The sequence below is a fragment of the Oncorhynchus keta genome, chromosome 27, assembly GCF_023373465.1.
Source record: "Oncorhynchus keta strain PuntledgeMale-10-30-2019 chromosome 27, Oket_V2, whole genome shotgun sequence".
NCBI lineage: Eukaryota > Metazoa > Chordata > Actinopteri > Salmoniformes > Salmonidae > Oncorhynchus > Oncorhynchus keta.
Window position 1 is genome coordinate 46,521,494 of NC_068447.1, and position 12,850 is coordinate 46,534,343.

The window sequence follows — 12,850 nt, forward strand, 5'->3', positions numbered from 1 at the left end:
AGGTCTTCTAAGATCTATTTGTTCGAGGCATGGTTCACATCAGGCAATGCTTCTTGTGAATAGCAAACTCAAATTTTGTGAGTGTTTTTTATATTTGGACTCAAGGTTAGCTGACTCAAATGAGCTTTTGGAGTCATTAGCCCAGGGGTTCACATACTTATTCCAACCTTCACTGTGAATGTTTAAATAACGTATTCAATATAGACAAGAACACAATAATGTGTGTGTTATTAGATTAAGCACACTATGTAGGGCTTCCGAGTGGTGCAGTGGTCTAAGACACATCACATCCGGCCGTGACTTGGAGTCACATTGGGCGGCGTACCATTGGCGGAGCGTCATCCGGGGTAGGCTGTCATTGTAAATAAGAATTTGTTCTTAACTGACTTGCCTAGTTAAATAAAGATTTAAAAAATATATGTTTGTGTATTGGTGTTGATAACCAGAGTTACTGTTTTACACTGTGGAGAGTAAAATAGTCTCATCAAAACCACACCCATCATTATCATATTTCCCAGCATGCTCTAATGCAGGTCGATTTTTCAGGATTGTTGATATTTTCTGTGGTTTTGCATGGACATTGATTGATTGATAATATTATACTACACAAAGATAAATAACATACATGTTTCTAAACCAATCAGTTAGTTCAATTTATTGAAATCGTTGTTCCGGTTTAAATGGTTTCCTAGCCCTGACAGTCATTCTGAATGCAGGTAGTGGGTGAATAATAATTCCAACTGTTAGATATCTTTACTGGCTGGATTCCAATAGGAATTACTCATCACTTTCCAAGCCAGCATAATGTGATTTGCAGGCCTGATGTGGCCTGTAAATCAGGAGTTTCCTAACACCACTGTGTTAGGGTAAAACTAGGCCATCAACTAGGCCAATATGTAAGGCCTTATAATATATGTAATGTATTGTTATAGTTTATTTTTTAATGATAACATTCGCCAGGTATTCCTGAGGCATGATCCTAGGGCTCAGGTCCTCCGGGAGGGCAGGGAGAGAGAGGAGAGAGAGGGAGAAAGACAGAACTAGAGGGAGCATACTTAAATTCACACACACGACACCAGATAAGACAGGTATAACAGACTGACCCTAGCCCCCTAGCACATAGACTATTGCAGCATAGATCCTAGAGACTGGAGACTGAGACAGGGGTGGGTCAGGGGACACTGTGGCCCTGTCTGACGATACCCCAGGACAGGGCCAACCAGGCAGGATATAACCCCACCCACTTTGCCAAAGCACAGCCCTACACCACTAGAGGGATATCAACAGACCACCAAATTACTACCCTGAGACTAGTCTGAGTATAGCCCACGAAGATCTCCTCCACTGCATGAGCCTGAGGGGGTGCAAAACCGGACAGGAAGATCACGTCTGAGACTCAACCCACTCAAGTGACGCACCCCTTCTAGGGACGGCATGGAAGAACACTAGTAAGCCAGTGACTCAGCCCCTGTATTAGGGTCAGAGGTAGAGAATCACAATGGAGAGAGGGGAACCGGCCAGGCAGAAACATCAAGGGCAGTTCGTCGCGGAATTTATAGCACGGCTTTGATGATCCTTGGTTGGGGTCTGAGCAGATTATTTGTTGCTATTGCAAACGTAATAAAATGGTGGTCCGATAGTCCAGGATTATGAGGAAAAATATTTAGATTCACAATATTTATTTCACGGGACAAAACTTGATCCAGGGTATGACTGTGGCAATGAGTACAGTAAGTCCGGAGACATGTTGGACAAAACCCACTGAGTCGATGACGGCTCCAAAAGCCTTTTGGAGTGGGACTGTGATCTTTTCCATGTGAATATTAAAGTCACCAAAAATGTGAATATTATCTGCCATGAACACAAGGTCCACAAGGTCCAATAGGAATTCAGGCAACTCTGTAAGGAACGCTATATACGGCACAGGAGGCCTGTAAACAGTAGCTTTAAAAAGTGATTGAGTAGACCGCATAGATTTTATGACTAGAAGCTCAAAAGACTAAAACAAAGTCATTTTTGTGAGGGGAGGAAAATTGAAATTTGCTGTCAAATGTTAACAACACATGTCTTTGCGGGATGCGCGGGGGATATAGTGTAACCAGGAGGAGAGGCCTCATTTAACAAAGTCAATTCATCAGGCTTGAGCCATGTTTCATTCAGGCCAATCACATCAAGATTATGATCAGTGATTAGTTCTGTGACGATGATTGCCTGGGAAGTGAGGGATCTAACATTAAGTAACCATATTTTGAGATGACAGGAATGGAGGTCTTTATTCCAGTGAGATTGCTAAGGCGAACACCGCCATGTTTTGTTTTGCTCAACCTAGATCGAGCCACAGACACAGTCTCATGGGGGATAACTGAGCTGACTACACTGACTGTGCTAGTGGCAGACTCCACTAAGCTGGCCTTCCCACTATATCATTGTGGAGCTAGAGGAATTAGAGCCCTTTCTATGTTCATAGATAAGATGAGAGCATCTCTCCAGCAATGATGGTCTGTCACTCCTCAGCAGGCCAGGCTTGGTCCTGTTTGTGGGCGAGTCCCAGAAAGAAGGACAATTATCTACAAATTCTATCTTTTGGGAGGGGCAGAAAAGGTATTTCAACCAGCGATTGAGTTGTGAGACTGCAGTCTCCATTAGCCTAGCTCGGTAGCTCGCTTAACTAGCTTCTCACGTTGTTTAAATTTTTTTATTGAACCTTTATTTAACTAGGCAAGTTAAATACCGTCAATACAGGTATTACGCAATCATATTGGATGATAAATAATTTTGCTCAGGCAACTATTAGTCTTGGTTGGTTGCTGTCCCTTTATTTTTTAAACACTCTTTGTCATCTCCGAGCAGTCAGTGCCTATACCGTGGGTCTCCCATTCTCCCAAATGTTTCAAGTCACCAGCCTCCATTAACACACACACACACACACACACACACACACACACACACACACACACACACACACACACACACACACCAGAAAGGAGATATTTATTTTTGTACTCTGTTGGCAGCGTGGTCCTGTGTAGCCCGCCTCACAGCGACACTGTCCCGTGATGAGGTCGCAGCTGCCATCGTTGTCCGGGCACTCACACACGTTGGCACAGTCCACCCCCCAACGCCCGGCGTCACACCCTACCATGGAGACAGAGGTCAGAGGTCAAAAGTCATGACCTCCACAACTGGGTAGGGGGCTTAAAGGGAGAATAGAGTGCCATTTCAGATGCACAAGACCTTTCACTGTTTCAAATGTCTCTCCAAATCAAAGTGAACATGATCAAAAAAGGAACCAACAAATGAAGTACAGTGTTATCCCCTAAGGTCTATTTCTGCGCCCCCTCAGAAAATGAATTAGCAAAATAAAAATCCCCATAAAAACCTGTCAGTTAAAGCTAGAGATATCTGTTTTTGGCATTGGATGCGTCTCAGTCCACGACATCTGCCTATGTCGCACTTCCACATCTGCGGTGAAAGGTGACAGAGCTAGAGCGCTGTTTGTCACACCATGAGACGTCTCGAAAATTGGTCTTCTCACAAAATACTCTGTAGCGTCTGAACGGTTTGGCCTACAAACTATTATGACCCCTCTATGGAAAGATACTTTCATGCACATCATGGGGTTCTCTGTTTTGTGTCTCGCCGTGGAAAGGTGAGACTCTCACGAACATGCACAGTACATGTCGGTTGGTTGGCTCTTGGACGCCCACAAGCCTCACAAGACTCGTCTGAAGGTCCCCCGGGAGTAGTTTTTTTTTTTTTAATGGAATTACAGCGTACAGTTCATATAAGGAAATCCCGGTCAATTCAAATTAATTAATTAGGTGCTAATAGATGGATTTCACATGACCATGGTAGGTCCACCCACTTGGTAGTCAGGCCCATCGACTGGGGAACCAGGCCCAGCCAATCAGAATGAGTATTTCTCCACAAAAGGGCTTTATTCCAGACAGAGATAGTCATCAGCAACCCTCCACTCCCACTCAGTTGATCCCCCAGGTAAAGAAGCCGGATGTGGAGGTCCTGGGCTGGCGTGATTACACATGGTCTGTGGTTGTGAGGCCGGTTGCCAAATTCTCTAAAACAACGTTAGAGGCAGCTTATGGTAGATAAATGAGCATTCAATTATCTGGCAACAGCTCTGGTGGACATTCCTGCAGTCAGCTTTCCAATTGCACACTCCCTCAAAACTTGAGACATCTGTGGCATGGTGTTGTGTGACTAAACTGCACATTTTAAAGTGGCCTTATATTGTCCCCAACAAGGTGCACCTGTGTAATGATCATGCTGTATAATCAACTTCTTGATATGACACATCTGTCAGTTGGATGGATTATCTTGGCAAAGGAGAAATGCTCACTAACAGGGATGTAAACACACAAACATTTGAGAGAAATAACCTTTTCAGCTAATGAAACATGGGACCAACACTTTACATGTTGCATTTATATTTTTGTTCAGTGTAAATATGCAAACTTGTTAGTGGCAAAAATAAGGGGTTAAGTACATGTATTAAAAAAATAACTGCCTTCTTGATCCTTCTTATATCCTTCTTATATCTCTCAGATACATGTATAGGACAGACACTTCAGGACAAACTTCCTTTCGATTTTTGGGGGGGGACTATCTGTTGCTAGTGAATCTGTTATTGCGTTTGTATTGGCTAATAGCACTAAGCACAGAAAATGTTTCATTAAAAAAAAATTATAATAAAATAAATTATAACTTCAAGGTGTCTTAAAATTCCAAATCAAATAGTTAAATGATCCTTGGTATGACTTTCTTAAAACAATTCCATATAAAGGACTTCAGAAAGTATTCACAGCCCTTGACATTTTCCACATTTTGTTACGTTACAGCCTTATTCTAAAATGTATTAAATTGTTTTTTTCCTCATCAATCTACACAAAATATCCCATATTGACAAAGCAAAAAAAAAGTTATTCAGACCCTTTACTCATTATTGTTGTTGAAGCACCTTTGGCAACAATTACAGCATCCAATCTTCTTGGGTATGACGATAAAAGCTTGGCACACCTGTATTTGGGGAGTTTCTCCCATTCTTCTCTGGAGATCCTCTCAAGCTCTGTCAGGTTGGATTGGAAGCGTTGCTGCACAGCTATTTTCAGGTCTCTCCAAAGATGTTTGATCGGGTTCAAGTCCGGGCTCTGGATGGGCAACTCAGGGAAATTCAGAGACTTGTCCAGAAGCCACTCCTGTGTTGTATTGGCTGTGTGCTTAGGGTCATTGTCCTGTTGGAAGGTGAACCTTCACCCCAGTCTGAGGTCCTGAGTGCTCTGGAACAGGTTTGCATCAAGGATCTCTCTGTACTTTGCTCCATTCGTCTTTCCCTCGATCATGACTCGTTTCCAAGTCCCTGCCACTGAAAAACTTCCCCAAAGCATGAGGCTCTCACCACCATGCTTCACCGTAGGGACGATGCCAGGTTTCCTCCAGAAGTGACGCTTGGCATTCCGGCCAAAGAGTTCAATCTTGGTTTCATCAGACAAGAGCATTTTGTTTCTCATGGTCTGAGAGTCTTTAGGTGCCTTTTGGAAAACTCAAAGAGGGCTATTATATGCCTTTTACTGATGAGTGGCTTTGGCCACTTACCAAAATATCTGATTGTTGGAGTGCTGTAGGGATGGTTGTCCTTCTGGAAAGTTCTCCTATCTCCACAGAGGAATCTAGAGGTCTGTCAGAGTGAACATCGGGTTCTTTGTCACCTCCCTGATCAAGGCCCTTCTCCCCCGATTGCTCAGTTTGGCCAGGTGGCCAGCTCTAGGAAGAGTCTTGGTGGTTCCAAACTTCTTCCATTTAAGAATGTGAGAGGGCACTGTTCTTGGGGACCTTCAATGCTGCAGACATGTTTTGGTACCCTTCCCCAGATCTGTGCCTCGACACAATCTTGTCTCGGAGCTCTATGGACAATTCCTTCGACCTCATGGCTTGGTTTTTCCTCTGACATGCACTGTCAACTGACATGCACTGTCAACCTTATATAGACAGGCGTGTGCCTTTCCAAATCATGTCCAATCAATTGCATTTACCACAGATGGACTCCAAGTTTTAGAAACATCTCAAAGATGATCAATGGAAACAGGATGCACCTGAGCTCAATTTTGAGTCTAATAGAAAAGGGTATGAATACTGATGTAAATAAGCTATTTCTGTTTTTTTTATATACATTTGTAAACATTTCTAAAAACTGTTTTCGCTTCATTATATTCATTATATATGGGATATTGTGTGTAGATTGCTGAGTTTTTTTTTCTTCGTTTCATCCATTTTAGAATACGGCTGAAACTTAACAAAATGTGGATAAAGTCAAGGGGGCTGAATACTTTCCAAAGGCACTGTAGCTTAGTAGAACCCCCTCCCCCGGATTAGACAGGGTTTAGACTCTTATGGGTTATTATCACTATTATTGCAAGCCGTAGTGGTAGCAGACCTGGCTTCAACTACTATTTGAAGTCTTTCAAATACGCTTGCTTTAGCCAGATGTGTAGGTTTTACCATTTTTCGACTCTTCTATTGGTTCCCTTGTGCCAGGGAAACCTCAATTCATTCAATCAGATTGAAATAATATTTGATTTGATTTGAGTGGTAGGAGGATCATAAAGTACTACAGTATTGATTGTGGCTCACACACTGTCAGCCTTACCTCTACTGCAGCTGGGTCCAGTCCATCCTTCAGGACAGGCACAGCGGCCCGTCAACGGGTGGCAGCGCCCACCGTTATCGCACCGACAGCGTAGCTGGCAACCCAGGCCAAATCTACCCAACGGGCAGACTAAGAGACAGAGACAGTATGGTAAAATATATAGGACTGGGAATTACCAGGGACCTCACGATACGATATTATCACATTACTTAGGTGCCAATAAGATATATATTGCGATTATGCACGTATCATGTATTGAAATTCGATACTACAATTTTATTGTGATTCGATATTCCAAACGTATATTGCTCACTACTGTATATGTCTATTGAAGAGGAACAAGAGAGAGAGAGACATGAGGAAACGAGTTTAGGCGATACAGTGCCTTCGGAAAGAATTCAGACACCTTGACTTTTGCCACATTTTGTTAAGTTACAGCCATATTCTAAAATTGATTAAATTGTTTTTTTTCCCCTCATCAATCTACAAGCAGTACCCCATAATGACAAAGCAAAAACAGTTTTTAAAGTTTTGTTGTGCTAATTTATTTAAATGTAAAAAAATTAAAAATGAAATATCACAATTACATACATTTTAAATCGTAAGTTTACATACACCTTAGCCAAATTCATTTAATCTCAATTATTCACAATTCCTGACATTTAATCCTAGTAAAAAAATCCCTGTTTTAGGTCAGTTAGGATCACCAATTTATTTTAAGAATGTTAAATGTCAGAATAATAGCAGAGAGAATGATTTATTTCAGCTTTTATTTCTTTCATCACATTCCCAATGGGTCAGAAGTTTACATACACTCAATTAGTATTTAGTACTTGGGTCAAACGTTTCGGCTAGCCTTCCACAAACTTCTCACAATGAGTTGGCTGAATTTTGGCCCATTCCTCCTGACAGAGCTGGTGGAACTGATTCAGGTTTGTAGGCCTCCTTGCTTACACACACTTTTTCAGTTCTGCCCACAAATCTTCTATAGGTTTGAGGTTAGGGCTTTGTGAGGGCCACTCCAATACCTTGACTGTTGTCCTTAAGCCATTTTGCCACAACTTTGGAAGTATGCTTGGGGTCATTGTCCATTTGGAAGACACATTTGCGACCAAGCTTTAACTCCCTGACTGATGTCTTGAGATGTTGCCTCAATATATCCACATAATTTTCACGCCTCATGATGTCATCTATTTTGTGAAGTGCACCAGACCCTCCTGCAGCAAAGCACCCCCACAAAATGATGCTGCCACCCCCGTGCTTCACCGTTGGGATGGTGTTCTTCGGCTTGCAAGCCTCCCCCTTTTTCCTCCAAACATAACGATGGTCATTATGGCCAAACAGTTCTATTTTTGTTTCATCAGAGCAGAGGAAATTTCTCCAAAATGTACAATGTTTGTCACAATGTGCAGTTGCAAAACGTAGCCTGGCTTTTTTTAATGGCGGTTTTGGAGCAGTGGGTTCTTCCTTGCTGAGCGGACTTTCAGGTTATGTCAATATAGGACTTGTTTTACTGCAGATATAGATACTTTTGTACCCGTTTCCTCCAGCATCTTCACAAGGTCCTTTGCTGTTGTTCTGGGATTGATTTGCTCTTTTAGCACCAAAGTACGTTCATCTCTAGGAGACACAAGGCATCTCTATCCTGAGCGTTATGAAGGCTGCGTGGTCCCATGGTGTTTATACTTGCGTACTATTGTTTGTACAGATGAACATGGTACCTTCAGACATTTGGAAATTGCTCCCAAGGATGAACCAGAATTATGGAGGTCTACAATTATTTTTTTGAAGTCTTGGCTGACTTCTTTTGATTTTCCCATGATGCCAAGCAAATAGGCACTGTGTTTGAAGGTAGGCCTTGAAATACATCCACAGGTACACCTCAAATTGACTCAAATGATGTCAATTCGCCTATCACAAGCTTCTAAAGCCATGACATAATTTTCTGGAATTTTCCAAGCTGTTTAAAGGCACAGTCAAGTTAGTGTATGTAAACTTCTGACCCACTGGAATTGTGATATAGTGAATTATAAGTCATATAATCTGTCTAAACAATTCTTGGAAAAATTACTTGTGTCATGCACAAAGTAGATGTCCTAAACGACTTGCCAAAACTATTTGCCAAAAACGAGTTAACGAATCCAACCTAAGCGTATGTAAACTTCCGACTTCAACTGTAAGTATTCAGACCCCTTACTCAGTACTTTGTTGAAGCACCTTTGGCAGCAACTACAGCCTCGAGTCTTCTTGATTATGACACTACAAACTTGACACACCTTTATTTGGGGAGTTTCTCCAATTCTTCTCTGCAGATCCTCTCGAGCTCTGTCAGATTGGATGGGGAGCGTTGCTGCACAGCTATTTTCAGGTCTCTCCAGAGATGTTAGATTGGGTTCAAGCCCGGGCTCTGGCTGTGCCACTCAAGGACATTCAGAGATTTGTCCCGAAGCCACTCCTGCGTTGTCTTGGCTGTGTGCTTAGGGTCGTTTTCCTGTTAGAAGGTAAACCGTCACCACAATCTGAGGTCCTGAGCACTCTGTAGCAGGTTTTCATTAAGGATCTCTCTGTACTTTGCTCCGTTCATCTTTGCCTTGATCTTGACTAGCCTCCCAGTCAATGTCGCTGAAAAACATCCTCACAGCATGATACTGCCACCACCATGCTTCACCATATGGATGGTCCCATGTTTCCTCGAGACGTGACCCTTGGCATTCAGGCCAAAGAGTTCAATCTTGGTTTCATCATACCAGAGATTATGTGCCTTTACTAAGGAGTGGCTTCCGTCTGGCCACTCTACCATAAAGGCCTGCTTTGGGGAGTGCTGCAGAGATGGTTGTCCTTCTGGACGGTTCTCCCATCTCCACAGAGGAACTCTGGAGCTCTGTCAGAGTGACCACCGGGTTCTTTGTCACCTCCCTGACCAAGGCCCTTCTCCCCCGATTGCTCAGTTTGGCCGGGCGGCCAGCTCTAGGAAGAGTCTTGGTGGTTCCAAACTTCTTCCATTTAAGAATGATGGAGACCACTGTGTTCTTAGGGACCTTCAATGCTGCAGACATTTTTTGTACCCTTCCCCAGATCTGTGCCCCGACACAATACTGTCTCAGAACACTACGGACAATTCCATCGACCTCATGGCTTGCTCTGACATGCATTGTCAACTGTGGGACCTTATATAGACAGGTGTGTGACATTCGAAATCATGTCCAATCAATTGAATTTACCACAGATGGACTCCAATCAAGTTGCAGAAACATCTTAAGGATGATCAATGGAAACAGGATGCTCAATTTCAAGTCTCATTGCAAAGGGTCTGAATGCTTATGTAAATAAGGTATTTCTGTTTATACATTTACTAACATTTCTAAAAACCTGTTTTCACTTTGTCATGATTGTGAATTGTGTGTAGATTGCTGAGGATTTTTATTTATTTAATCCATTTTAGAATAAGGCTGAACCATAACAAAATTCAAGGGATCAGAATACTTTCCTAAGGCACTGTAAGTTCTCAAAACATATTGGCACACCATTTAGAACATTGAGAACAAGCTATAGGCTGAGAAATACCTTGAGCACAGCTAAAGCTGACTAACTTAACAACTTAGCAAAAAATATTAATATTTTTGTTATATTAGTTATTTATTTTTACTAATTGATACTTGGTCACAGTATCAATATTAAATTATCAAAAATGAAAATGCGATACTCCACTGTATACATTTTTTCCCCCACCTCTACAATTATACTAAGTCTGAGGAGTGGTAACTAGTGTGTGTGTGCACGTGTGTCTCTCACCACTCTGACAAAGGGTGCCCATGTATCCAGGTTGGCAACGGCACGTTCCATTGTGTTTGTCACACACTCCCCCGTTCTGACAGTCAGGACAGGAGCCTGAGCAGCCCACACCCCATCGACCCTCCTCACACTCTAACAAACAAACAGACAGAGAGAGAGTGAGAGAGAAAAAGTGTGTGAGAGAGAGAGAAAGACTACAAGGTGAATTAATTGTTCTATTCTCCATATGGGGCTAATACTTTTAAGCATTATTATTCTGACCAGTGTTCCATGGCGAAAGAATGAACATAGTAGTGTTTCTCATGTCTTCTATGAAAATCAAATTTGATAAAGAGCTGTTTTAAAATATGTATAACTTGCAGTGACGATTCTAGCATCTAAATGTTGTTGAGGCAAAATAAATGTATTGGTGTGGAATGCATGCCAGCAAAGCCATTACACAACATAACACTAAGCAATACATGAATTGCACTATAATGGTGACAAATGGTGCCTACAAACTGTAAGGGCCAACATAAAGCTGTCCCAACAGAGTCCCAACACCTTACCAATACTACACCTGGCTATCAGCGGAACCTTGTCTGGCAGCGAAACAGTTCGTTCAGCCTCATTTACTGCCTTTAAAAAAACATAGCTGATATGGCTGACTTGCCTAAACAAAAGTGGTTTCTTCTGACAATTGAGATGTACAAAATATGGCATAAGGGGCTACAAGCGGACAAGAGTCAATGCGCAATTTTGATTAAGACATTAATGAGCGAGCTCGGACGGACGTACTGTAGTCAATGTAACTATTTGTTCAGCACTTTTGAAATGTACAGCGACAGAATTCAAAACATGGGCCATTCATACAGTATTCTCCCTTGTACACCAAGTCATAATTGTAGGATAAATAAAGGGGCATACAAGCAGACAATGAAAGCTCTTACAATATTTTATAATTATATTTCTCTAAAACAGGTTATCGGCTAGAGTTTGCATATCTCCCTGGCATATTACATAATTTATGCAGCAGCATACAATACATTTTTGGATTTCCCTTGTTGTGCTGTGCTCACTTGAACAGGAAGGTGGCGCGACGGTCCTTCGTGGGCAAATTTTGTCATCAAACTTTGTAATCAATCTGGCATTCTCTGGATTTATGGTGCTTTCAAGACAATTGGAAACTCAGAAAAAAAAAACGAATCATGATGACGTCAGTGATCTTCAGGTTGTAGCTCTAGAAAGAGGCCCGAGTTCCCGACTTAGATGAGTTGGATGAACGTTCAAAACGTATTTTCCCCAGTCGGAGCTCGTTTTTTCTCCCCCGAGTTCCCAGTTGTCTTGAACTCACTGAAGTCAGATTTCCCAGTTCCGAGTTAAGTGGCTTTGAGCGGGGCAGAAATCATGCTGGATTGACAATGTGAAATGTTTAGCATTTTAAGCTTGGAAAAGCGACTCTTAAACCCAGGCTTGGGACCACACAGCCAATCCACTGAATAGCAGGCTAGTGATTGCTTTGCAATGCTTGCGGTTAGCCACTAATTCCTTCCAAATCACTCGTTGAATTTGGCCGATGAGCACCGATACGTTTTATCTATAATTTCTCTTCATTATTTCTCTTCATATGACAAGGATTAAAAAGCATTTGCCAGTAGATTGTCAACTTGATGATGATGACTGCTAGCTTGCTAGCAAAGAGTTTGAAAATATGATGTTGACATGATCAATCAAAGCTACTGTAGATATAACGCGATTTGACGTCATTTTATCTGTGGTCAATGACTTCTAATGTAACTCTATGGCAGCACCTCAAGGGGGCTTGAATGTTGGTGGGTTGCCGCTGATAACTCTCTACAGAGGGGTTTTCTGACAACAAATACTCTTGATCTCTCTCTCTCTCTCTCTCACTCACATGTGTATTGTAATGGGTGCACAAGCCTTTTTTTGTTAACATTGTTTTTATGGGTCCATATTGTGACACATCTCTTCCTGCGAAACAGTCAATGATGCTCCAATGCTTTAGCTGCCCCATCATTTTCTGTGATGTTTCTTTCGGGTTCAAGTTGACCTCAGCCAGAAGTGAACAAGGTTGAGTAAAGACACTCGATGCATCCCAAATGGCAGAGCCCTGGCACATAGTGCACTAGGTAATAGGGTACCATTTGGGACACAAGCAAGTGTGGAACTTAAGCACTCACTTCTCTCTAAAACCGCCAGACTCAGTTCCATCTCCTCCTCCAAGGAGCTCGTATTCACAACAGTGTCCAAGAGAGGCTCAAACGGACCCGAATGAAAGACATCAGAGATGGAATCACAAAATGTTTTTTGGATAGTTTTACTATGGTTAGCCGTTGGAGAGAGATGTGCGGTCACATCGTTGAATGTAACACACATACTGCAGCGTCTCTGGCCAGC

General features: G+C 42.2%; 1 protein-coding gene across 4 annotated transcripts in view; it reads right to left on the bottom strand.

Moving 5' to 3' along the window:
* LOC118360203 (multiple epidermal growth factor-like domains protein 6) overlaps positions 1-12,850 on the bottom strand; it is a 105,755-nt gene that overhangs the window by 41,229 nt on the left and 51,676 nt on the right. For 3 of the 4 annotated variants that reach the window (XM_035739452.2, XM_052482555.1, XM_035739453.2), the window contains 3 exons: positions 10,454-10,585; positions 6,662-6,790; positions 3,004-3,135 (listed from right to left, as the gene is read on the bottom strand). In XM_035739452.2, coding sequence (XP_035595345.1) covers positions 3,004-3,135; positions 6,662-6,790; positions 10,454-10,585 — 393 coding nt within the window. The remainder of the gene's footprint in view (positions 1-3,003; positions 3,136-6,661; positions 6,791-10,453; positions 10,586-12,850) is intronic. The other variant, XM_035739455.2, reaches the window with a different exon arrangement.